Raw genomic sequence first — 26,097 nt, 5'->3', positions numbered from 1 at the left:
TGGTTCAGTCGATGTTTGCAATCCTAGAGTACCAAAACTTTATATTTCGCTATCCTTTCTCATGATGAGAGAGTGAAAAAGGTTCCGCTTTCGGGTGGAGCGCGGAGCCTCTCTATAGTCAACTTTGTAGAGTATCCCCCCCCCCCTACACCCCTAGGAGACATTGGTAGTCGAACCCATTCCTGTGCCACCGATCGATGAACGATTATCTCTAATTTGTTAATTATGTATAAAGCCGGGCCGTACACAACATTGGCGACGAGGCCAAGTGATTCACGAGATGTTTTCTTCGAACGAAAACGGCACTAATGCGATTCCCAAGTTCAACAGTTACTTAGGACTGAGGTGGACAAGATGGCTGACATCGTTTGAACTGTTCGCCGACGGCAAAAGCTCGATAATTAACGACAACACGAACGCCAACACAAAAACAAAGGCGACGAGCATTCCTGCTTCATTTAGCGGGATCAGATGCTCAGGGGATCTTCTCAACGCTCGCGGACACCGGTGCAGCGACCAATTAGACAGCCCTGAAGGGATATTTCGTACCGAAAGTTAAACTCCCTTTTGCACGCCAAGCATTTCACCGGATCCACCAAAAAGAAGGTGAGACTGTTCTACAATTTGTGACTCAATTAAGGAAAGAAGTAAAAGATTGCAATTTTGGCTTGGATGCTGCACTGATCGTTCGAACACCACTACAACTCAATCGTGTGTCCTTTTAGTATACTCCACGTGGCAGCTCCCATGTGTGCTTTCTACATATAAGCTCCCCGTTTACTACTTCATGTAATACCACAGGTAGCCCAAGCTCTATCTTTGTGTCAACGCTCATAGAGCTTGGGCTACCTGTGGTAATACATGACAATTCCCTTGATGACTCATTAGACTCATTAAACTCACGTGACTCATTAGACTCATTAGCCCAGAGACACGCGTTCTGCAAACTGCTAGATCAGTTATGCCGACTCAATATATTTTTTTCAATGACAACTTGTGCTATTTATAATCAGTGAATGAAAACCAGACTGGCTGTCTGCGCATGTTTACATTTGAAGTGTTTTCACTTTCAACTCTGCGTTTACAAACTCTTTCTACTATTGACGCTAAATATAAGTGCCCCGGTTATATTAACGGTAGTGATTGGACCTTTATTAGAACTTACATTAAAATATAACTTCATCTTACCCCTTCCATAATCATTTCTCGGCATGCATTTGAATGTTGGGTAAAAGGCAATATAAATTTGCTTTTGTTAAGTGCTTGAAAAACAGACGCTTAGTTTTCTTATTCTCAATATTTGATACCCTTGTATACCAGTACACGAACATCAGCTTGAACGCCCAAGGGCGAATTCTATTTTAAGTGCCGTTTAGGCAGAATTGTGCGCTGGAGAAAGTCTTCTTTGACAAGTTTTGTTTCTATAGTGGACACGACAAAGCTTGGCAAGTTTTTCCTAATGACTTGCGTGTCCAAAAAGTTGTTTATCAACTTGCCGAGGGAGGTTGTCAGTCGTTTACATAGCAAACATTGATTATAGTCAAGGATAACATGTTGACCCCCAACACACCACACAGTAAAGATTGTCTAAGAATGTGCCAAGGAAACTCGCTTTAATCTATTCTCATGTCCTCTCATTAGTTTAAACCTTACAATTTTTTTCAAAGAAATTTAGTCATCAAAATGAACCGCAACTGCAGAGTGATTAAGCAGCTCATTAAAGCTTTTGTCTGGCGGCGGAATTCTTGCATGTCCTCGTCACCTTCGGGGATTGCGCGAAAAAACTTTAAAGGTACGCTCAATCTCGAAAACCATTCAGAAGCTCCCTGACAAAGCCGCGAAAAAAAAAATTAAGAAAATTGGTTTCACGGCTTTACTACGGGAGATTTTACCATGGTCATTTATAAGCCATATCATCCTCAAATTTAACCCTCCGCAAAATGGCCTTTGTGAACAAAATAATATATGTTTCAATATTCTAAACCAATCACGACTTATATTAAGCACCTGGCTCCATATAGTCTTCTAAAGAGATTGTTTGAGAGTCGCAACGAAAACGAGCCGTGTTAGTTCCTACTGATTTCGGCGCTTAAAAATTTGCCGCACGAATTAGAATTTTGAATGCGGATGACGTGCAGTTCATCATGTGTCTTGTCCATTATAGACTTTATAATCTTTTCTCAATAAGCAGAACTATCATTTCAAAAGGAATTCTCTATTTATAAATATGATTTTTTGTTAGGCTCGCCAGTTTGATATTGCTGTCCGCCCACTGGGCAGTAGATTGCAGCTTTGTGGTGAAAATGTTTGAGTTGTCGGTCTTGCTCCGTTTGAAACCGTTTTGCGGAATTGTATAAAAGTTTCCGGTCAAATACAGTTTTACTGAAAGCAACAACAGGCTAAGAAATTGGCAACATAAAACTCCGATGTCTTATACATTTTCTACTATACCACAATATTCTGACAAAAAATCCGAACACAGGAAAGTAACTTATATATTAGCTCTCAAAAATATTTCATTAAAAGGCATTTCAGTAAATGTTGTAGCGAAACAATAACAAAAGAAAAAGACATTCCAAATATTTTTCTTAAATTTTATAATTGTTTCCCTTGAGCCTGTTTTGCCTCTTGCAAAGCACTTCAGTATTTTCACAGTGATATTTTTGTTGTGCTTCCCGGCTGCCCATGAAGTCTAACGTTTTGAAATTTGGATGGAAGACAATGCAAACTAAAAGAGCTGGAGGCGTTGCTTTGACGAATTATTTAATCTGTTAATCCGTCAAGTAACTGGATGTTACCTGCTCATAAACGTTTCATTTCATCAAGGAAACGACACCAACTTTCGCCGAGCGATGCTAGCTTTAAGGCACGCTACTCGATATTCAGTCGGTGATTAATTATAAAGTTCCTCGCCATGTGTCAATACAGTTACATCTGAGTGCGAAATATCCGCTACCTCGAGCGAAAAAAAAAAAACTTTTCAGTTGAATCAACGTCGGAATATCGAAGGTCGCTGCTAATAACGAATCGACAGTGTCCGTGGTTTTCTTTGCATAAGCTTGCTTGCACTCAATAATTTGACGTCGGACCAAGACTGTGTCAGAGGGAGTTGTTATTAACTTGGAAACTTGCCTTGGGCCTGATTACAGAACCGGCAAACTCTTTCGAAACACACAACGAAGTTTAAAGCACCACAAACGTTGATCTTTTTCATATGGCTACTTTTATCTTTGGATTTCTCGTATTTATGGTGAGTAACATTGGTTTTCTCAGTCTGCTTATTTAGAACAAACAGTTTCACTTAAGACTCAAAGAGAAGGCAACACTCTAAATTGAAAACGTTTGCAATGATATGTAATTAATATTGCAAAAAAAGTAAGAATTACCAGAACCACATTGAAAGGAAAATAATGGTGAATGGCTTTCATCTGAATGGACATATTTGAGTATTTCATGCATAGATCGACTCGATAATAATTTGACTAATAAGCCGGTTTCACCCTATGCGAGTATTAAAGGATTGAGATTTCTACTCCGTTCAAATCGCTTTGTTTTTGATGCTACAAACACGAAATTCACACGATTTTGCAAAAGAAACTTAGATCGCAAGGTAATTTTCCTAATACCGGGAAGCATACCATTTAATGGTCATAAGTACAATATCTTATTTTTCATGGACCATCTGAATGTTGCGGTACCTTTCAAAGCGACAGCAATCTGTTTGACTTCAGTTGAGAAAGCTTGGCTTTAGTCCCTCGTGATACAAACAAATAAAATTGTTGCGGTGTTGTTACATAACTATAAACCTTATTCAACCAACAAAAGAACATTAAAATAGTAGCCATTTTGAAATATAACTTTGCAAACATCAGTATATAACGTGAAATTCAATTTAGAAAAGCAAATGTTGTGATTCGTCACAATTTGCCCCGAATTAAGAATTTGTTCCATGCTATAAGCTATAGCGCCAGGGGATTATCTGATGGCGCAAATGAAATTTGACATACAACGTTAATTTCTCCTTTTTTGAAACTCTTAATACCAACAGTGCCAAGTTTAAAATTAAACAAACAAAACGTTTGCAAGCAAAACAAAAACAGTTTAAAACAACAACAACATCCACGAGATGTCACAACATTGAAGATTTGACCGAATTCATTCTTCTGCGCGGACTCAAAAGTAAGGACCACTTAGAACGGCAAAAGACTGCTCAAGTTCATCGGTGAACCTTGTTTGCGTCCCAGTTCAAAGGTGAAATTACCTTGTAGTAGAAAAAAGACATCACGTGCACTGCTTAAAATCTTAAATTAAATGGTCACAGGTTTAGAATTCGATTAATTTTTCGGATCTGTTATTCGTAAGAGGGAGGTTTTGCGCAGCCCGCTGAAATGCAACTGGCGTTTATCAACGCGGACGGAACGTCAATAAAATCAGAAAATCTAATAACTTTTTTTGTGAGTCTATGAATTTACTAAATCATTTTACGATATACAAAAAAAGTTACAGGAACCCTTAGGTGAATCGGTTTTCCGGGTGTCGTGCATTTTAATGCATTCTAATGTTCTCTGTTTTAAAAAACAGAGAACAGCGACACACATCGACGACCAGTCTCCACATACTTCACTTTAAAATACTTGAAGCTTTCTTAATGAATCGTAAAATGCTTTAGTAAACTCACGGTATTATAAAAAAAGTTATCAACTTTGAGCTCCTAGAGCAAAAACCTTTCTTTCAACGGACTAATCTTGTTTTATTACGTTTTACCGCGGTTAACGTTCGTTTATACCAACTTTTTATGAAGCGCGGTTCTTTTTCTGTCTTTTTCAACAGATGACACATGGCGTAGTCTTTGGTTACTCAGGTATGTCAATTTTTAAATTTAATATTATTATTATCCTTCCTTATCATTTAAGAGCAGAAAACCACGGCATTTCATACCTTCACTTTAAGAAAAAACTTAAGGTTAAATTCAAGGTCTTGATTGCTTTTGTGTGCCGTTATCTCTTTCAGTCGGTGTAAATTTTTTTTCCACTCCTAGCTTGTTGATTATGTGAAAATGTTCTTTTGTTTTGTTTACAACTGAGTCCTCAACGTCCCTTAATACTGGGCCAAAAAATTTTTCTTCTCTAATGTGAGACGTGTAGCTCGTACGGTGAGCGAAAGTTTCGTCTAACCACAGGTTTACCATCATAGGTAGACTGTGCTACTTATTGAATGCCATATTTAGGACGTCTTAATCAAAAGTATGAAGATGTAAACTTTCCTGTTCTTTGTTTGTTTTGTCGATCTGAGTGTGCGAGATTTACAAATTTGACGCTTGCCGTAACCAAAAACAATGAGACATCGTGCTCAATCATAACCTTAGCCTGCGAGGGTCACCCGCGAGAGGATTGGGGCGGGCGCTCCCGCCCCAATGCTCTCGCGGCGGACCCAAATAGAGTTTTCTCGTAGGCCACAACCTATGAACAACAGATGCTGGTGAAATTAGAGAAATCAGTCAACTAAACGGGCAATGAATCGGCTGCGAGATTAGTTGAGAGTGAGTTCAATTCATATTACTGAAAAATGGCTTCCGACAATTTAGTCAGACTGATATTTGATGCACAAATTTCCATTGACGCCCTCAATTTAATTTTCCGTTCCCTTAGAACTTTATGCCCAGATCTCCGCAATGTTAAAAGCGTTAGACTTATTAAAATGGCCGTAATCAAACGAACCAGCTGTAAATAGAACAAGATGCCTATACTGGCATTTACGTGTGATGCCCCTTGATTCTTATAATTATATGCTTCGCAGACTATCCTAGCTAATGGAATATTTTGAGTCACAAAGATAGCGTTATGCTGTTTCCCTTGTGTTACACGTCTTATCGTTATACCGGAATTTCTATTACAATAACGCCGCCTGACTCACGTTTCTGGTTATGTAAATAAAAGTGTAAGATTACAAATTGTTTTCGTTTCACCAAAAAAAAACAGAAAGAAAACAGGCAAAAAGATTTCCTAAATGAAAACTTTTAGTACAAATGGACAATCAAGCCTTTAATCTTTTTGTAAAGTAGATTTCCAGTTGCGTTTAAGCATCAATTCGGCAAAGTGATGCGATCTGTGTTTTAGCTTAATGACCTTTCCCCTGCATATTCTGGATGGTTCTACAACTGTCAAACAGAAGCATGATTCCTTCGCCTTGAACTCTCCGATTTCCACCGTTTTTACTGTCGAGTGCTTCTTAGAAGTTATTCTTTCGATTTACCGCTTCAAAAGGGTTAATTTTCTTTTTGAAAACGGCACATTGGAATCTAAAACATTAAAACAATATGGCCACACCACTAAAGTCAAGCCTTTTCAGTTCCACCGAGAGACCACTAGGACCTGAATAATCACAATAGTAATTAACTCCCCTCCGATCCCTCCTGACCTACACTAAGATATTGGATTCTGATTGGACCGTTTTTGTTAAAGACAATAAGGACAATAGGAGACAAAAAGATCCCCTCTAGGAGAAAACTGAATTTGATACATGTAAAACGAGTTAATAATTGAAAGATGCGCATTTGTGGATACAAACGGCCCCCATTTTATAACGTGGGCTGCACAGGCATCCCACGTAAAAAGTAGTTAATTAGTCGGGCCTACTGAATAGGACAGAGTAAGCGGATAAGATCAATACCGACAGCAGTGTGAAATATCCCAGCTACTTCGTTTTGTTTGTCCCTCTTACCGAAATTAAGACAAAATATTTCAATACAAGCGAGCAGTAGTTCATAATCTTATAAGTATAAGCCGCCTACACAGTGCGTCCGACTTGAAGAACATACTCTTCCAGATCATTCTACAGACGCAAGACGGCATATATTGTATTAAAGAAAAAAGGAAAAAAAAAACAATGAAGGTCGGAAAAAATAGCGTCATTATATACTAATTAGAATGTCATAAAAAACAGTTATTGTTAAATTCTTTGTGACCTTTTTCTTACAACTTTCTAGAAAGATTTCTTGTGAGGAGATTTTCATTGCGATGTTTAGTTTGCTTTATACCGACTGTACGTAGATTTACTTTAAAGTTTAATAACAGATTTGACATATAAATTTCCAGGAGCCAGATTTTAGCCTCAATCCACGTTATTGACGGAACTTTTCTTTGCCACCATTTACTGAAATAGCTAAAAATAAATCAGTACACTAATGCTATAATTTTTCTCCCTGAAGACACCCATTTAAAAAGAATCCAAAGGCATATGACCATGTCAATAATTAAACCAATTTCAAATTCATTTTAATGTTATGTTATGTCTAGAATGCCAATACCGCCACCTTAAAATTGAAATACATCTTCGATATTTTACTCCAAAAACTGCCAGTGGTATGGCTTTCTTTAATACACCTTGAATTTGAATTTGAAAGCTCCACAGCTGCTAAATGTTTGGGTTTTATAGTAACAAACATGTTCTCAGTTTCACCCGGAACAGAATGGCCTCTTTTATATAGAAATTAAAAAGTTGTTACTTTATGGCACATTCGGGTCTGTTTGTTGATGTTTTCGCCTTTCCTAGGATAATTAATAAATGAAATATTGTTGGAATTTTACACAATTTCCTTTGCTAAAGCATAACACAATCTTGGAGACATAAAAATCTATGCGCAAAACCGCGTGTCGCCAAATTTAATTAAACGTTTAGCTTTGAATAAAAGTTGACGCTCATCCGGAATAAAGATAACTGACGTGAAAAAAGTCATTCAAATGTTTTATCATCAACAACGGGGCTGAAATGACACTTGCTATTGAACAACGAAATCAGATCCGGTTTTGTTTTACCCCTCATTGGATATATTCCATTCCTAATTTGATCGCAGGATTTTACCCTCGCCACAGTTTTGAGAATGTCGCTTGTGAGCGGCAATTTTTTTCTCTTTAATTTGATGGTTTATGGCAATCTACTGGTGAAAGACGTTTTGTTGCAAGACCCTCCTTCAAACGAAGATGCCTCAAAACGTGAGTGAATGTGACATTCTATAAAGACGATAGCATACAGATTTCGCTTTGAAACTATACCTAGCTTTTTTACGGATTTGAAAAATATGTTCACAAGTACTTTATCCACAAGATATTGTTGGAGAATTTGGCTCTAATTCTTAACAAAAATGTGCATTTAGAACTAATGAGGTAACCAATTTTTTTATCACGTTCGTAATCGAACAACAATTATTTTACAGCCATTTAAATGACTCGATGATTAATTATGATCTAGTCGCCACATTTTAACGCTTTGTTCTACGAATTACGAATAAAAGTAAGCTAAAATGCATTTTTAACTTTTCAGTGCTAGCTTTCATCATATCTTTCTCTTCAGTTTCACGCTTAACTTAGCGCAGCGGAATCAACGGAATATCTTTAATCAGATCACGGTTAATTAAGAGGACGTTTCTTTTGGACATTGATATTTTTGACGAAATGTTGTTCTGATGCAAGAATCAGTTCGCACAGACATCTTGGCCCTCTTCTTGGTCCAATTTTTTTGCAGTAAAGTTTGAACTGAATTTACACTTGTTTTGCATTTTTAGGTGGTTTGAAAAAAATTCTTCTTTTTTTCTCGTGCAACGCAACGTCGTTAAAAATAATGAGTGTCGTTTTTAACTCCCTTAAAGCAAAGTTGACAGAGGGAAAGGATCTAAGATACCCAGATTAAAGTGCAGCAAAAGTCCTAGGATTTAGATTCTTGTTCTGTGTTATGATTAAATTAACAGGAAGGAGATAAACAGCATTTGAAGCAAGAGGCTCGCAAACTTTCATTTTTCATACAATGCCGGAATTTCTTCAACGTTATTGAATTGTTCCTTTAACAGCTTTAAGTTAGGTTTGCAAATCAAAGTACTGTTTGGAATGTTTATTACGTTTTACGGAACCGTATTCCGAGAAAGTGAAATTAGTTTTTTCGCTATTCCTTTTGTGCTAATTTGCAACAACTTTTATTCTTTGTATATTTTCCTCTTCATTTCCTGTTCGTTCTTGACTCGACCTCTCACTAAGAGCAGTTTGTTCCAACCTTTAAATGATCTCTGCGCGTCATACGTAACAAACTTGGTACTCTGCAGGCTAAAACGGTAAGAAAAGATGTATCCATAGTCAAGCCAACTTTGGGTTCCTTAGAAGTTAGGTTGGGGTCAGGTTAAGGCTGAAGAGTTAGAGAAGATCAATGTAGGGTGGTTAATGTCTTATTTCCCCTTGACCAAACATATCGGTAATTATGATAAAGGAAATAGAGCGGTTTCCAATCGAGTGTCGTAAAACCAAAACCAAAGTAATTACTCTGGCAAATCGCAAAAGATGTAAACAACACAATGAGCCAATCAGAATTCGAAGCAAATATATGTAACTGGCGCCAAGCGCAGGGAAACGCGTGTGAGCGAGGCACGATTGGTTTTGGTTTGGATTCCCTTTGGTTGCGAAAGTGGCGCGAGTTTTGTTAACCAATCACAGAGCGTTGTAATACAAAACCAAAGCAAACGAAAAAATTACTTTCGACGCTCAATTGAAAATCGCTCTAATCAACAAAAATAACTTGTCTCTATGTTCAAAGAAATTCTCTCAGCAAGTACCATAAGAAATATGTGGAGAGCAATGGAGAGAATATGCATGTTGATTAAGTCTCAGTCTCTGTAAAACTGGCTTGGAGTGAAATGATAACAATAATGTTCTGCAAGGCGAGGTCATTCACTGTAACTATTGTTTGATAACTTGTGGCCGTCATGTTTGAAGTGGATGAATTTTACAATTTTTTTAAAAAAAGAACTTCTTAATCAATAGCTTTCATTTGCACGGTCACACTGTAGGATTTCATCCACAAACTCAAGAATCACCTTATACAGCATAATAAATAGCACCACAGAAAAGTACTACTCAGTAGCTTTCATTTAAATGGAAACAGTTTAGGATTTCATTCACAAACTCAAGAATCACGTTGTAATTTAAATGAATTTCATGCCATCAAGGATTTTGACTCCCTTAGCCAAGCAATCAGTCAATCCGTGATTCTGAATATTTTTAAACGTAATCTTTTTAACTTTGTAATTTAAATGAATTTCAGTTGATATCTTGTACATTTTAATAGTTTTTACATATTTTAGATTTTTAATGTCTTTGCGAATTGTGTGTATTTTGTATTTTTTTAGATCCTTTTTGAAAACCATATTTTATATGAAAAAGTCATCTTAATAAAGATTATTATTATTATTATTATTATTATTATTATCATTATTATTATTATTAATATAAACAGCATTACAGAAGATGGTCACATTTTAGGATTTCACGCGCTGAAACGTTAGAGCCCGCTTGTACAGCATTATAAACAGCAGGACAGGAAAATACTGCCAAATAGCCTTAACTAATTTTGTGGGAAAAAAACCCGACTAAGTTTACATCATACTGCTAGCCCACAAAGACATTAATTCGGAAACAGACTTTACCATCCTGTCTAACATTCACTGATCACTAAAAAGCATTTTCTCACAATATTTTCATCTCCAGATTGTCCAGTTTTTACTTTCGAATATGGCGCTGGCGGTTGGTCCAAACAAGGCTACGCATTCCGTCATCAACCCATATTTGGTGGACGTCCAGACTTACCAACGAATGCTGGTCACCAAGGAAACTGGCTGATCGATTCTTCCAGAAATGTAACGTCGCCTTGTAGCTGGCAGAATTCTTCGCTTGGGGAGGCTGCCACGGGGACTATGATGTCAGCGCCTTTCGTCATCAGAAGCTCTTGGGTGTCTTTTCTGATTGGTGGTAAGGATAATAAATGTTCTTTCATACCTCGGACATATCACTTTTAAGAACCACTCCGACAAAAGTCGAGCAGTCTAAAGCACTCAGATGTTTTGAAAATGATATTTAACTACAGTTCGCAAAAGGCTAGTCCTAATAGCTAGCAGAATTTCGTTTTTCTTTAATTCTAGGCGCACTTTAAATGTTAGAGTTGTAAGCATGTAACTCACCCTCAGTAGGAAACTAACACTCTTGGTTGCTGCACCCAAAAGAAACGGAATAAAGGTCAGGAAATGTACCACTACTTTGCATATTTCAAAAGTTTCGTTTCATCTTTGCTTTCGGGTCTTCGGCTGCAGCAATAGGCAATTTCCGAGTTGCTTTGAACCTCATGACCCGACGCTGAGTGCAAAACTTTTCATGTGAAAATTAGTTTAGTTTGCACAGAGCGGTTTTCAATTTGAGTGTCGAAAGTAATTGCGTTTTTGCTTTGTTTTGCATGACTACGTTCTGTGATTGGTTGATAAAACTCGCGCCACCTTCTCAACCAATTAGATGTAAAACCAAAACCAATCGTGCCTCGCTCGCACGTGTTTTCCCGCGCTTGGCGCAGGTTACATGTATTTGCTTCGAATTCTGATTGGTTCATTGCGCTGTTTGCGTCTGTTGTGATTGGCCAGAGTAATAACTTTGGTTTTGAGTTAACGACACTCAATTGAAAACCGCTCTATGAATGAAAACTAATTTCCATACCACAAACTATGCGCGAAGCCTCGCTTTCATAACGAGGTTCAAAGCAACTCGGAAATAGCCTATTTGTTCAAGCACTCGCGTTGTCCCCAGGCCCATACGAATTACCAGCAGCGTGCCAGGCATTTTAAACTCCAGAGAAGGAACACCATTGCTGTGCAACTGTCAGTCTCATGTTAAAATCAGGTTCTTCAGTCTGTAAAGTTATCCATATTTTAGTTATTTTACTCTGTGATTTAAGGTGGCTGCGACGTTCAGAAAGTGCGCATGGAAATTCTGTTGAACGGAAGCACCATTATTTCAAGGACTGGAAGCTGTCAATCCCAAATGAAGAGAAAATGGGTGAATCTTGCGGCGTACATTGGTCAAATTGCAACTGTTAAACTGGTGGACGCTGGAGTCGCAGACTGGGGCCACATTTTATTTGACGACTTTAGATATGAAGCAGCCTGTGAAGGTATTAACTATGTGAATTTGAATAATTTGTTTACTGTTATGTAAATTAATTGAATCTTGAATGATGTCATGGGTTGAACATGCATTAAAGGGGAAGATCACGAAAACTTGATGTCATTTCAAAACCCAAAAACGTTTGTCTGACAACAGAAACAAAACATAATTGTCTAGCTTTGTTATCAATTATCACCCCTGCACAATAAAACTTTCGATTAGTGCCTCTGGCCAGAGACAGAGTAGACCGGTATGGATTGAAACTTGAAAAATGTTAGGCTAATGTTTTTCAAGTTCTCGCATTTTTGTTTCCAAAATACGCTAGAACAGAGTACGAGTTGTTCCTTTCAAGAATTGAGTTGATATCTCTCCTCTCGTTGTGCTAGAATTATTTTGTAGCAAAGTGAAGGTCTTATTTCACCATTTTTAACAAAAAAGGTCAAAAACCCCATGATACTGCCCCTTTAAATAATAAATTACTTCAGTCAGTTTGTCCATCAGAACTATGCACGCTAGACTCCTGCGTGCTCCTCATAACATTCCAGGCAAATTTCACATATGCCCTTCATAAATATCTTTGCTCGACATGTCGAGTCTAAAGTGCAACTGAAAAGCTTTCATTTTGTTTGCATATGAATGAAAACTAATTTTCACAATAAAAACTTTGCACTTAGCCTCGCTTTCATAATGAGGTTCACAGCAACTCGGAAATGGCCTTTTGTTAAAGCATCCGACGAGTGTACTGCAGGTCTTGGACTTCACTTCGTTCAAGTCGGGAGCTTTTTTCCTTGAATGTTAAAAAAACAAAAAACAAAAAAAAAAACATGCTTTACTCAGATTTTGCTAACATTATTCTTTTGTTTCGCCAGATCTGATCGATTGTGCCGACCGGGGTCAGTTGTGTAGATCACCAGACATGCAACAAGACACTGACTACACATGTTCATGTGGACAAACGCTACCAAACATTCAATCTTGTGGCGATAATAACACGTGCATCATTTCCCACGGAATCTGTCAGCCATTTTGCAACGACACGGAAACCAGATGTCAATGCCGGCAGTGCAAATGTGACAGCGGTTATTCCTTCAACAGCAGCAGTCAGTCATGTGAGGACATTGACGAATGCCAATCAAACGTGCATGACTGCCAGCACACGTGCATTAACACAGATGGCGGGTTCCAGTGTTCTTGTCTGAGTGGGTACAAACTCAATAGCGATAAGAAGTCTTGTGGTGATTATGACGAATGCAGAAACAACAACAATGGCGGATGCGATCAGGTTTGTGTGAACAGCATCGGTAGTTACTACTGTTTGTGTAACCAGGGCTGGACAGTAAACCCGGCGAATAACCTGAATTGTACTGATAACGATGAGTGTAGCCAGAATCCAAATCTGTGCCCCGAGGCATGTGTGAACACTCCAGGAAGCTACTATTGTGACTGCCGACCGGGTTACAGGCTTTCTGCTGACAAGTCACGTTGTCAAGATATCAACGAGTGTTTAACTAATAACGGAGGATGCCAGTTCGGTTGTTCAAACACACCAGGAAGTTTTCAGTGTTCATGTGAATCAGGCTATCAGCTTGCAAGTGATGCTAGGACATGCGAAGATGTAGATGAGTGCAGCACCGGGCAGGCGGGTTGTTCACAACTGTGTGTGAACACTCCAGGAGCGTTCAACTGCTTTTGTTTACACGGCTACCGGATGCAGGATGATAACACTTCTTGCGCTGACATTGATGAATGTCAGTTGCGTCAACACAACTGCCCGCAGTTGTGCAATAACTTCAATGGTGGATACAACTGTTCATGTTTCCAAGGTTACACACTTACAGCAGACGGCAAAAGCTGTTCGGATGTGGATGAATGCCTCTTCGACAACGGAGAATGTTCTCAAGTGTGTGTGAACATTCCAGGTAGCCACAACTGTTCTTGTTTCCAAGGTTTCGAAATGAAAGTTGATGACGATTCTCACTTGTGCAATGATAGTTGTTGGGCTAACAATTCGTGCCCCGAAAATTGTTTGGACAGAAACTGCGAGGACGTGAATGAATGTGAAATTGCCAATGACTGCGAGCACAAATGCACGAATACCATTGGTAGCTATATGTGTTCGTGTTTTGACGGATTCATCTATGAAGATGATGAACAATCTTGTGTTGATGTGGATGAGTGTACAACGAGTGGGAGCGGCATGGGTTGTGTAAGCTGTGTTAATACTCCAGGAGACTTCCATTGCACATGCGCAAAAGGTTACACATTTAACAAGGATTTTATGATTTGTGAAGGTAAGCTGACGAATTTTTTCTCTTCAAATGCTAGATTTGTTAGAAGACAAAAGAGCTTAAATTTTATTCATTTCTCAGTAAGGTTTAAAAGATAGATTAGAATTTTCAAAGAACAGATTTGATTGTACTTTATACTCCCTACATAAAATTATCTCAAGCTTATTGAACGGTAATTAACTTGCAGTAGAGACAAATGTGGAACCATTCATTTTAAACGGAACGATGAGTTTAATGGGAAGCTAAAATGGTTAACGCTTGCATGAAAGAAATGATATATATGTAAGAGCGAAAAATTATAATACTTGGCCATTCTTATGCAGCTTGCATGAAGGTTTAACTTAAACCAAGAGAAAGCGGATGTTTATATTAGCAATAAATTTTATTCAGCTCTAGCTTCAGCCATCTATGTTGTGTCAATTACGCTTTGTTCTTATCAAAACCCATCGGTTTACTGAATAAATTTATTTGTCTTTCAGAGCGAAAGTCGTTAGAAGTTACTCTCACAGAGGGACAACAAAAAATTGCGGTAAGAAATAGTTCTTTAAATTCAGGTGCAGGACAACAGAGGGCCCTTACAGTAAAAACCTTTGTTGTTCTTTGTGTCTTTCCTTGGAGAGGAGGCCATTTTGAATAAATTACGCGCGGTTGACTAACGTGAGGACTGCATGGTACCGAGTTTCCATCCGAAACCGTTCGGAAAACTCTTTTTTTTTTATTATTCTCGGTGCGTCGTGATCGGAGACTTCTGAGGAATTCCAGGGCGCTCTGCTCGGTCACTAAAAAAGACGTTGTTTAGACTTCTTGGTACCCAAGGAGCAATCGTGTTCTCGTTCGTCAATTTGGCGCCCGCCATTTTGTTTATTGTATCGCCGGAAGGCATAAAGAAAAAGCGTGGGAACTGACTAAAGATCCTGTTGAGACCAGTACCCGTGTTAAGGAATGATGCCCGAGTACTACGCTCGGAGGCAGCGTTCGTGCCCGAGCACGATGCGCAGATATAATTCTCGGGGATCAACAAAAAGCTGTGTTCAGATTAGTGCCTGTACCTGAGCACCGGCCAGGACATCTAGTGTGAACGGGTCCTTAGTATATGGATCACGTTGATGTCCTCCACTGCTGTAACCCGAGGAAACATGGTATCTAACGAATTAACTACATTGATCAGTAAACGCTTGTAGTAAACTATATTTTGAAATTGCAATTACAGCAAGCTGCAGATGTGGCCGCCATAGTTGAAATAACTAAACATATCTCAAACGAAGTGAACGATTTAAAGACAATGAGCAGTGAAGAGCTTACCAAGACACTGGGTGTGTTGAGTAACTTGACGGACAAGATTCAACAGTTTAATACCAGTCAGGGAGAAGTCAAAGAGCTTATAACGGTAAGGAAAACAAGATGCCCCTCAGCCCGTCGGATACGTCTTTAGGTAGAGAGTAGATACTCAGAGAAACAAGAAGCCCCATGGTTTTAAAGCGGCCTCTTCGGGATGCCTTTAGGTAGAGAGTGGATGGTTAGAGAAACAAGAAGCCCTCTGGTCTAACAGCGGCCGCTTCGGGATGTCTTTAGGTGGGGAGTGGAAAATAAGAAGGAGAAATTACCAACATTTTCTAGCCTGACACATCCTTGTGGGAGTGGTTTCAACGTATAACATGTTTAAGGTTATCCTCCAGTGATAAAATGGATGAACATAGACCGTAAGACCAAAGCTGATTTTTTTCTACTAGTCCAGCGGTAGGATACACGTTTTCGGTATAATGTCCAAAATAAAAATATAAAAAAATAAAAACCACAATTTGGTCGAAAAAAGATTACAAATATTTACAGTTTGGTGTAAATACTCACGGTATCAAAATCACTTCTTTCCAAACTTGAAAAAATCTACCTTTTTTAGCTGTCTAGTGAAGGTTTTTTGCTTGAGGTGATAATGCATTAAAACACCCGATTTAGTTTCTTACTTTTAATAGGAACAGAAGACGTAAGGTAATAAAGTGTTATAACTTATAGGGTGTCAGTGTGATGGTCAGCTCATTAATGGAGAAAGAAAATGAAGGATCGTGGAGACAACTCCAGGAGACTAAGGTAAACTTTCAGTTCATAAGCTTCTCTTTCCCCAGGATTCTATTTTATCACAACTTCTTTTAATCTTATAAGGTGTATTTTCTTGCCACGCAAATACTAGAAAGAAACCATTTTTCAGACTTCGTTATCCGATTGTAACTTACAGGGAACTGTGCCGATCACGGTCATCCCAGAGGTCTTGGAAAAAGCTGTCAGCGCTGTAGTTCATTCGCTGGATAAGGCCACAGATGGAGAGTTGAACATGGTTATATCAACTGCAAATCTAGGTAATACATTTACATTGGTATGGAAACTTTTTGCAGACCTTTTACGTGTCAAAAATGTCGCAAAAATAATATTAGACGCGGATACATACTAACACATAAAGAACAGTGGGGGTGAAATATCTTGTTTAAAGTGCCTATATTCGATGTAGTGAAAGTCACTAAACAAATGTTTTTTTTTTTAATAGAACAAAAGGTTCTCGCAGTTATATACGCAACAAGACTGTTGCGAAAAACCTGAGAAAAATTCAGACTTCAACGGGATTTGGACCCATGACCTCTGCGATCTTCTTCTATTTTTAAAATTTTTCATCCGCAGTGCAAATACATGTTACACAAATGTTTTGTTTTTTAATTTTTATTTTGCAGAAATGAAAGTAGACGCAAAAAGGAGACAAACATTTAGAGGTTTAAAGGTTCCAGCTAATTCACCAAACTTTGTGGAGCTGCCTGAATCAACTGTGAAAGATAAAAATGACAACGGTAAAAAGAATTCTTCCAAGTTGTACATTTTTGAAACCCGATTTAGACCGGAAGAGGTACAAAGGCAGAGCGTAACAACGACAGCGCTCGTCTCTGCTATTTTAACAACAACAATACTTAATTTCACCCCATAATTATTACAATAGAAATATACCACCACACAGTTATTTTTAACGAGTTAAAATAACTCCAACAGTTTAAGAAGACTAAGAATAAGTATCTTTGGCTACGGGTGGCCAGGATCAAAATAGGATCGCCGTGAATCTTTTTCCAAGTAATTCCCTTTTCCCGAGTGCCTTCCGCGCACCGCTTGGAGACTCGAGACGGTGGTCCTTGCTATTTACTAACGTCATGTGCGACATGCGCCGTGCATACATTGGTACTTTTGCACTCCTTTAAGGAAAATTTATGTCGTGTCTTAAATGCAATCATGCTTTATCTTAGATACGGTGGGAATCTCTGTGGCTCTTCTCAAAGGAATGGAAAACATTCTGCCGGCCAACGCCACATCAAGTTCAACCAACGACAACTTAAATTCAATAATTGTCATAGTGACAGTCATAAACGTGAGCCCAAAGCATCTGGCCAATCTGAGGGATCCTGTCATTCTACGCTTCAAACACTTAAAGGTGAGACATCTCTAGCCGCACGAGACTCCCAAAATTCCAAACTTACCCTTCGGATCAATCTTCTCCGCTAAGGAAAACACCGCTCAATTTATTATTAAATTATCTAACTAGATATTAATTATTTGTCTTACAGGCGGACGCGCGCCATCATAAATGCAGCTTTCTGAACGAAACAACCATGTAAGTAATAATAATAATAATAATAATAATAATAATAATAATAATAATAATAATAATAATAATAATAATAATAATAATAACCTTTATTTACCCTCGGCAGTGTTTATAGCACAAGTGCTAGTGGGGCCGAGCATTAAACCTCGTAAAGAAATAATATAAATTGAAAATAACATGGTTAAAAATCCCAACTGGCAGGAGGCAGACCAGCTGGCTATTTACAAGCGCGTCCGAGGAGTTGAACTTGGGGCTACCGAGAAACAACTCTAGCTAGTGGTCAGAGCGGGACTTCAACCCGGGACCACCGGATTCCAAGTCCGGCGCCTTAACCACTCGACCACGCTGCCTCCGTAATACAGTGACGGTAATTTAGTTGTACTCGCATATGTAAACTGTGTTGAAAGTAAATGCAAATGAGGTTTTTCCATCTTTGGATTTACTATCCATCCTCCAGGTCTCATCGTCACAGCTTTCACCTTTGAGAAATTATGGAGGGGACGGAATTCGCTCCCTACTCCGGCTCCAGAAGATTAAAAAAAAATGCTCGTTATAGACAGTGTTAACACATAAGGACTAAATTAAAGTAACAGGAACTGTCATTTCAACAGAACTAAGTTTCCGAAGGATTATCAGAAACATTGGTCTTCTTTGGGGTGCAAGAAAGTTAATGGTACGGATGAGTTCACTGTCTGTCACTGCTATCACCTCACAAGTTATGGACTTATCATGGACGTACACAACATTTACGTGAGTAGCCACCAACTTTACCAACGCTACCAGATTTACTGCTACATAGTTCTTTCAGCTTTATTGGTCAATTAATTAATGAATTAAATAAATAACAACAAACTAAAAATGTGAAAGAAAAAAATTTGGAAAGAAAGACCAAATGGGTTAGTGCGAAAGGGATATGATACCCATGCGAGGCAGAACCCCAACCAAGGAAAAATAAAAGGAAAAAGTACAAATGAGAACACTGATAAAAAACACGAAGATTACAAACGTTGGCACGGGCAATCACGGGAGAGGAACCAGCTGCAAGGCATGTCTTTGTCAAAGGTGGTATCTAATAAGGTGAAATAGGTAGCACGTAGAAAATTCTTAAAAATACTTAGACTGGAGAATTTGTCAGGAGAGACAAGATTGCAGATAGTATTCCAGGGTTTCACAGTTGACACAGTTCTGTTAAGAAACGAGGCCTGAAAAGTAGTGGTTCTGCAGTGAGCAGGTCTTAACATCAGAGTAGGGATCTGAGGGCGAGAACGATCATGCAGGAGAAAAGTAACAAATCGATCAATGTAGGCTTTCAACCAACTGAATGGTTACCCTTTAGGATTTTGCAGACATACTCAAAAAATACAACCACATCTCAGTGAATAAGGCGGAGTGTCCGTCAACAATAATTCGAATTTCATCCATGGCACACCACGAGCTTCGCGAACTCCAGTGAGTTACCTATTTCTAGGTTATGTTGAAGTTTTACGCAACTCTTTGTTTTACTGAATTAATTTCCAGGACAAACTGGATGATGTACACAAGGAAACCTTGAAGTACATCTCACTCATTGGATGTAGCGTGTCCATTTTCTTCTGCCTTCTCGCAGCCTTTGGATTTTTCCTCGGCCTGTAAGACATTTTTTTATTCTTAATTTTGAGTAATTTTCTAATGACTCTCGTTCTAACTAAACCTTAATAAATTTGGTCTTTCCTCACAAGTGCCATGTAGAATATTTAAGGACAACTTTTAAAAGTTTCTAATTGATAAACAGTCATTTCAAGTCATCTTAGCTTAGAGTAATTTTCTGATGACTTTTGTTCTAACTAAAACTTAATAAATTTGATCTTCCCTCACAAGTATTTTAAAAAATCCAGTACCATGTAGAACAAAGTTTCTAATTGATAAACAGTCATTTTAAGAATGTAGATACATTTAGTTTTATCGTTAGGCTTAGTAATTTATCTGAGCTATCGCCACAAGTGGAAGTAAACAAAGAATCAATCAAAAAACCATTGCACGAGTATTTCAAGGTTACAATACGACATTTCTGAGTTGCTGTGAACCTCATTATGAAAGCGAGGCCAATGCATAGCTTTGATTTCTAGCCGGAGGAAAAACCTCGATTTAAAATACATATCTTATGTTAAAACAATGATTAACCTTGGACACTGGTTTATTAACTCGGGGCCTAACTTGAGCAATGGAAATTTAAACTGGCTCTTCACGATTGGTTTTCGTTTTGCTAAAGATTAGTTATAAACGGCATTTTTACACACCCTGACTACTGAGTTTTCCTACCCACGTATTATTCTCTATCACCTTTATTTCGAATTGAATCTCAGAACAGAGCGAAAACAAAGATGTACCAGCTTTCTATAGTCAATCAGGCACAAATGCCCTTAGCAGATAAAGAAGTCGGATTTCATTTTTCATATTTTTTTTTGTCCGTCAGGAGAAAGACACGAGAGAAGAAAACTCGACGGGAAACGTACTATTTGCACATCAACCTCGTCCTGGCGATCTGCCTCTCGCAAATCTGTTTTGTGATTGGGACATTTGTTGTTTCCATCGACGTGGTATGTATACACCCATATAAATGCGTTTGTATTAAAAATACTCTGGTAATATTCGTTGCTTGTATGTCTGATTATGCGTAAAGGCACACAGTAGTGGTGGATCTAGAATGGAAAACCCCTAAAACAAGTTAGTTCATCGCTCCCTTAACTCTTAACGTCAACATTCTCTTTTTGCCACTGCTGTAAAGTCTGGACGGAATTAATTTTTTCAATGGAAATGTTTTAAAATGATTTCTTGTGTTCTTCTTTCAAACTTCGTAGCAATAACCAGACGTATAATTTATCGACGTGTGACTCCTTTTCCGCCCTTCAGACGAACTTGATCCGTCAAACGTTTTTGATTAATTCAGTAAAGAGGAAAACGAAAAGCAAACTTGAAAAACGAACTATGAAACAGACAAACAATGTTCATCTGTACCTGATTGTACGAAGGCCAGTCGACGCTAATCCACGATTAAATGTTATTAATCGAGGTTTTTTCGGTGGAAAGCGTTTTTGAAAGCTCATTTAAATTAAAGTATTATTTTGAAACTGAAGGGCAAAAGGCTTCTGGAAAAATCCTTATTTGTTAGTAATTAAATTAGAATCATATTTCTCACTAACGGCCTGGGTTAGATCTGGGTTAGTTCATCATGCTTTGAACAACTGGAACCTGGTATGTGTACACAGATCTTCTAAAATTAAAATTCTAGACACATGCAGTATCTCGTTCGTTCAGTCCGGAGTATACTGACCAACCAGGCCATAGGCCAGTTGTATTTGTTGGCGATAATTACTGCATCATATAAAAAATATTCCTTTGTCTTTCTCACAGCTTGCTTGCAGGATAGTTTCCATAGCAACCCATTACTTCCTGAGTGCATCTTTTTGCTGGATGTTGGCTGAAGGAATCCATGTTTACAACAAGATTGTCCGAGTATTCAGCAACAAGAAGTACAACAAAGTGTTCTTCGTGTTGGGCTGGGGTAAGTAACAATATAACTCCGTTTTTACCCCCCAGCGCACGAGGCTCCCTGTATTTTATGTACCAATTAGGAGAATTTTACAAAGCGTGATGATTGTCACCAACTAACAGGCCTCTCCCATTGACCAATCGTTTGGACCTGCCACAGGATGCCCAGTCTACACATAATCGAGAATATTCAGATATTCACGCTTATGACCAAGTCGAATTGAAACATTCAGGGTAAAGAAATAAGCTTGAAAAGTTAGCCGAAAATTTTATAAACTTGAACAACTGATATCAGTCCATTTATCTTTCTCCTTTAGGGGCTCCCGTGCTTCTAGTTTTGGCTTCTACTGGAATTGTATTCTATGAATACGGACCACACAACATGTAAGTGTTCTTTATCATTTGTTATCAACTAATCATTCATAAATGAAATAGCGACTGTAACACTCGGGTTGTAGTGAAACCTTTCGAAACCAATTTGCTTGCTTCAATTTTGCATTAATCACTTGATAGTTTATAATTCCTTCAACGGCAGTGTGTTTCAGGCTTGTACTTGTGCGACATAACTGTTTTAAAATGAATGTAAATATATGAATATTTTGAACTGCGGATGAAACATCAAATAGAGGAAGATCCTCGCAGTTAGTAGGCAACTTAAAGGGGAAGTATCATGGAGTTTTTTATATCTTTTGCTAAAAATGATGAAATAAGACCTTCAACCAGTTGCCAAATAATTCTAGAAAGACGAGAGGAAAGAAATCAACTCAATTCTTGAAAGGAACAACTCGTGATCTGTTCTTGCGCATTTTGGAAACAAGAATGCGAGAACTTGAAAGACATTAGCCTAACATTTTTCAAGTTTCAATCCATACCGACCTACTCTGTCTGTGACCAGAGGCAGTTTTATTGCACTGCGGTGATAATTTATGACAAACTTGACAATCATTTTGTTGTTTCTGCTGACAGACAAACATTTTTGGGTCATGAAATGGCAGCAAATTTGCGTGATACTTCCCCTTTAAGTTGCGAAATGAAAGCCTGAAAAAAATTCAGGCTTGAACGGGATTCGAACCCATGACCTTTGCAATGCCGGTACAGGGCTCTACCAACTGAGATATCAAGCCAACTGGAAGCTGGTGATATTGTGAGTTCGTAATATACCCGTGAAAGATGAATGAATAAATGTAAATATATGAAACACATATATTTTGAACTGCGGATGAAAGATCAAATAGAAGAAAGATCCTCGCAGCTAGTACGCAACTTAAGCAGTTGCTTAAGCAGTTGTTCTTCTCATCCATTGTCTAAATTTTTCGCTTTTGCAAAACTGCAGACCGTGTAAATTATTGTTAATGTTGTTTGTTGCATTTGTCTTAACATTTTCTCATGATCTTGCTCGCTTTTTTTCTTTTTCAGTTGCTGGTTGTCTGGGAACCTTATCTGGATTTTTGCCGCACCAGTGTTGTTTGTCATAGCGGTAAGAGAATTTTTTAAGGTTTATCTTAAGAGCGCCATTTGCAGTCATCTCACGCCGATAGCTTGAAACCTGAACTAACCTTTCGTTCTCTGTTCTAGGTCAACTGTTTCATCCTCGTCAGCGTTATCTACGTACTGCTAACTAAGACCATGATGAAAGCCGGAGAAGAAAACTCTTCCGGTAAATCAAACGCAAGGTATTTGCTACTGATGAATTATGTATCAGTAAAAACCACTCAAGATACTCCTTGAAATTATGATCATCTTTAACCTAGAGCTGTAAGCCCAACACAGTTTCATTACACTTATAGATATAATTGTAGCATGGCCGAGTTCAATTGTCTGCTCTAATACCTATAAAGAACCTGGGCACAAATTCGGATAAATGGTGGTTTATGGGATCTTTTGGGGTTATCATTGGAGTTTGAAATGTGACGGGAAAAATTAGCTGAAAACAGCCGTTTTCTCTTGAACTTCACAGAGGGAGATGCTGATCGACGATTGCGCGAACTCGCGAAGCGCGTGAGGCATGGATTCTCGCGCGCGAGCCTCACATGCCCGTAGCGTCTCCCTCGCGTGCCCAGTCTCTCTTTTTTCATTGCTGATCATATTAAGAGTTTTTCGTGTTGTTCTTTTTGTCCGTGCAGGCGCAGTGTTAAGGTGACTGTGGTATTGTTGCCTCTGCTTGGCCTCACATGGGTATTCGGATTCATGGCAGTCGATGAGAACACTATCTTCTTCCATTACATTTTCGCCATCGCCAACTCCTTACAGGTACACCTGCATATACAAACGGGCTTTATAAATTTTTATCCCTGAACAAGACCGATCTCTCTGGCTTTATTTAGCGCCCCTGTACCCTTACCCATGGACGGAGAAGGGGGTGGGGGAAGGTAGGTCGGGGGTCGAAATAATTGGACAACAACATTAATGGAACATGAATTAAATCTGGCCCTGCCATGCTAACGAGTCGTAAGCCAGATGAAACAGCTATCCATGACTACCATGGCTGATCCAGTTCTGGTTAAACTTGAAATATGGGAAATTTCGTGGCTCCTTGCATGTGCTGATGTGTTTTTATACTACTTAGAGCGTCTAATGCGATAAGGTGACCTCAGAGCTGTTACAGAAATGAACTTGAGCGATTTGGATACACACACATACGTGATAAACAAGGCATCCACAATTTTTCTTGTCCCCTTTGCTAATAACGCCTGAAGGCGAGACATGCGCAGTCAAACTGGAAGGTTCTGGGATCAGGAATGATAAAAAGGTCAAGGAATGAAACAGCTTGTCCTGATATTTGCAAGAAATGTTTTTACTGGTAATTTTTTTCACTTGTTTTCTTTTTCTATTTGTAGGGGGTGTTTATATTCTTTGCACACTGTTGGATAAACGATTCGGTAAGGATGGGTAAATAAATTTGTACTTGGTTGATATTTTCTTAGTATTATTTTTTTTTTTAACAAAACTTATTAAGATAAACAATGGAACTCCACGTGTGATAGCAAATGTATTTATAAGATAAGATTAAGATGAGATAAAATGGAAATAGATCATCAGAAAAATATTGAAATGAGCTTCACGTAATGAAGATCACCATTTTAAAAGTCATGTGCTGAGAAGAAAATTCTCAAACAGTCGCTTTTTTTACTTTAATAGGTACGAGAACTTCTCCTCGAAAAAATTCCAAGTCTTAATATGAAGAAAAAATATAAGGTTGGCAAAACACGAAAACAGAGCATGACCCGCAACAGTACTACCTCGCTAGAAACAGGATCTGGGAGCAACACATCTGTTAGACTTGTCACCATCCACAGGTCACCGTCAAGTTCCAGGAAGTACCGCGATGGACCTCCTTTAAAGCTCGTAAACTTCGAGCAGGAGCTCGCGGAAAGTCGGGGCGAGGCGTATGATGACAACTCTGTCAGGCTGATGAACATGGCGAAGCTACCGACAAAGTATGCGGACGTCTTCGATCTCCCCGCTGCGAAACTTTTCAATGTCAATAAACCGCCGCCAAAGAGAGGCCAAGATAAGTCGCCATCTAAGGTGAACCTCGTCACGTCCGATGATCGCCCGATTACACCTAAAGAAGCTTACGACAATCCGACTTACGAGTTTTGGAAAAGAGACTCGTGTTCCTAAAATGGAGCGAGTCTTTCATGACTGTTGTCTGAAAACGAGACAAGTGAAGTCACACCTGGTCAATCACAACAAACAAAAATAGCGTAAAGGATCAATCAGAAATTGAAACAAAATTATGCAGCAATTGCGGCGCTAAGCGCGGGAAAACAAGAGCGGCTGGCGTATACAAATTCGCTGTAGAAGCCTATGATTGGTTACAAGGTCGTCAAGTTTACTTTGATTGGTTAGAAAGCGTCTCACGAGGTTTTTTGTGTTCTTGTGTTTCAATTTTAAAAAATTACCAGAATCTAAATCAAAGAAAACGCAAGAATTAACAGAATCAGTACCTTCTACTTCCCAACCGTGAATCTGGACTCAAATGTTCACGTTAAGGACTATAATTTAATTTTCAAACAATTTACGTTGTATATTTCTCAGCTGTAAATATTTGATACATTCTAGAAAGATTGTAAATGTATTCAAAGACTGAAATTAATTAGAGTTATGTTTGTGACGCCATTATTAATACTATTGGTGGAACTGAATAGTAGTGCAAATCATTACCCTTATAATCATCTTGAAGAGTAGAGAGTGCCAGAGGATATAGGAGAAAATAAAAGTGCAACATAAGTGAACATGTCATCTATTCCCGATGTAGATGAATCAACCCTCGCCATGAGGGATTTAGAGCGGGTTGGGGGGTCTATAAAATCAAAAGCCTAAAACTTGGCCATTTTGATAGTTTTTTAACATTTTCTTTCCGTAAAGTGTGATACCCTTTAAATTCTATTTCATAATTCAAGGAAAAATTTTTCGCCCTTCTGGCACAGGTGTGTTCTGGCAAACTGACTTGTACGACTCTTGATCCTGCGACATCCTAATCTCGTACCCCGATCTCAGTCGTCGGTTCGGGAATATCGCCTGACCGTGGGAGATCTGGGTACGAGATTAGCGACATCCATTTCTTTTTTCACCCCATCGCCTTTCTTAAAAGCAAGAGCTTGACAACGAGAAGTCTCTCTTGTTTTGGTTTTGATTGTTAGGGTGTTTTGTTCGCTAAAAAGTAAGAGAGTACTCG

At 38.6% G+C, this 26,097-nt stretch overlaps 1 protein-coding gene across 3 annotated transcripts; it reads left to right on the top strand.

Moving 5' to 3' along the window:
- The first annotated feature begins 225 nt into the window (after positions 1 to 225).
- On the top strand, positions 226 to 25,872 carry LOC146478546 (uncharacterized). Of its 3 annotated transcripts, none has more exons than XM_085112070.1 (22): positions 226 to 606; positions 4,831 to 4,861; positions 10,527 to 10,787; positions 11,758 to 11,973; positions 12,836 to 14,257; positions 14,734 to 14,783; positions 15,465 to 15,641; positions 16,265 to 16,339; positions 16,485 to 16,605; positions 16,972 to 17,085; positions 17,530 to 17,714; positions 17,848 to 17,894; positions 18,500 to 18,638; positions 19,407 to 19,516; positions 20,341 to 20,464; positions 21,279 to 21,429; positions 21,734 to 21,800; positions 22,833 to 22,893; positions 22,992 to 23,089; positions 23,540 to 23,666; positions 24,254 to 24,295; positions 24,555 to 25,872. In XM_085112070.1, the coding sequence occupies exons 2-22, from the start codon at positions 4,831 to 4,833 to the stop codon at positions 25,038 to 25,040; spliced, it is 4,104 nt and encodes a 1,367-aa protein (XP_084968196.1). In that variant the 5' UTR covers positions 226 to 606; the 3' UTR covers positions 25,041 to 25,872. The 3 variants fall into 3 exon arrangements, with proteins under 3 accessions (XP_084968196.1, XP_084968195.1, XP_084968194.1); XM_085112069.1 differs by lacking the exon at positions 226 to 606 and adding an exon at positions 2,931 to 3,250; XM_085112068.1 differs by lacking the exons at positions 226 to 606; positions 4,831 to 4,861 and adding an exon at positions 7,842 to 7,991.
- Positions 25,873 to 26,097: the final 225 nt, after the last annotated feature.

The sequence above is a fragment of the Pavona decussata genome, unplaced genomic scaffold (assembly GCF_977016875.1).
Source record: "Pavona decussata unplaced genomic scaffold, jaPavDecu1.1 SCAFFOLD_64, whole genome shotgun sequence".
Taxonomy (NCBI): Eukaryota; Metazoa; Cnidaria; class Anthozoa; order Scleractinia; family Agariciidae; genus Pavona; species Pavona decussata.
The sequence above is the reverse complement of the archived record's forward strand: the minus strand, read 5'-3'. Positions and strand labels throughout refer to the sequence as shown.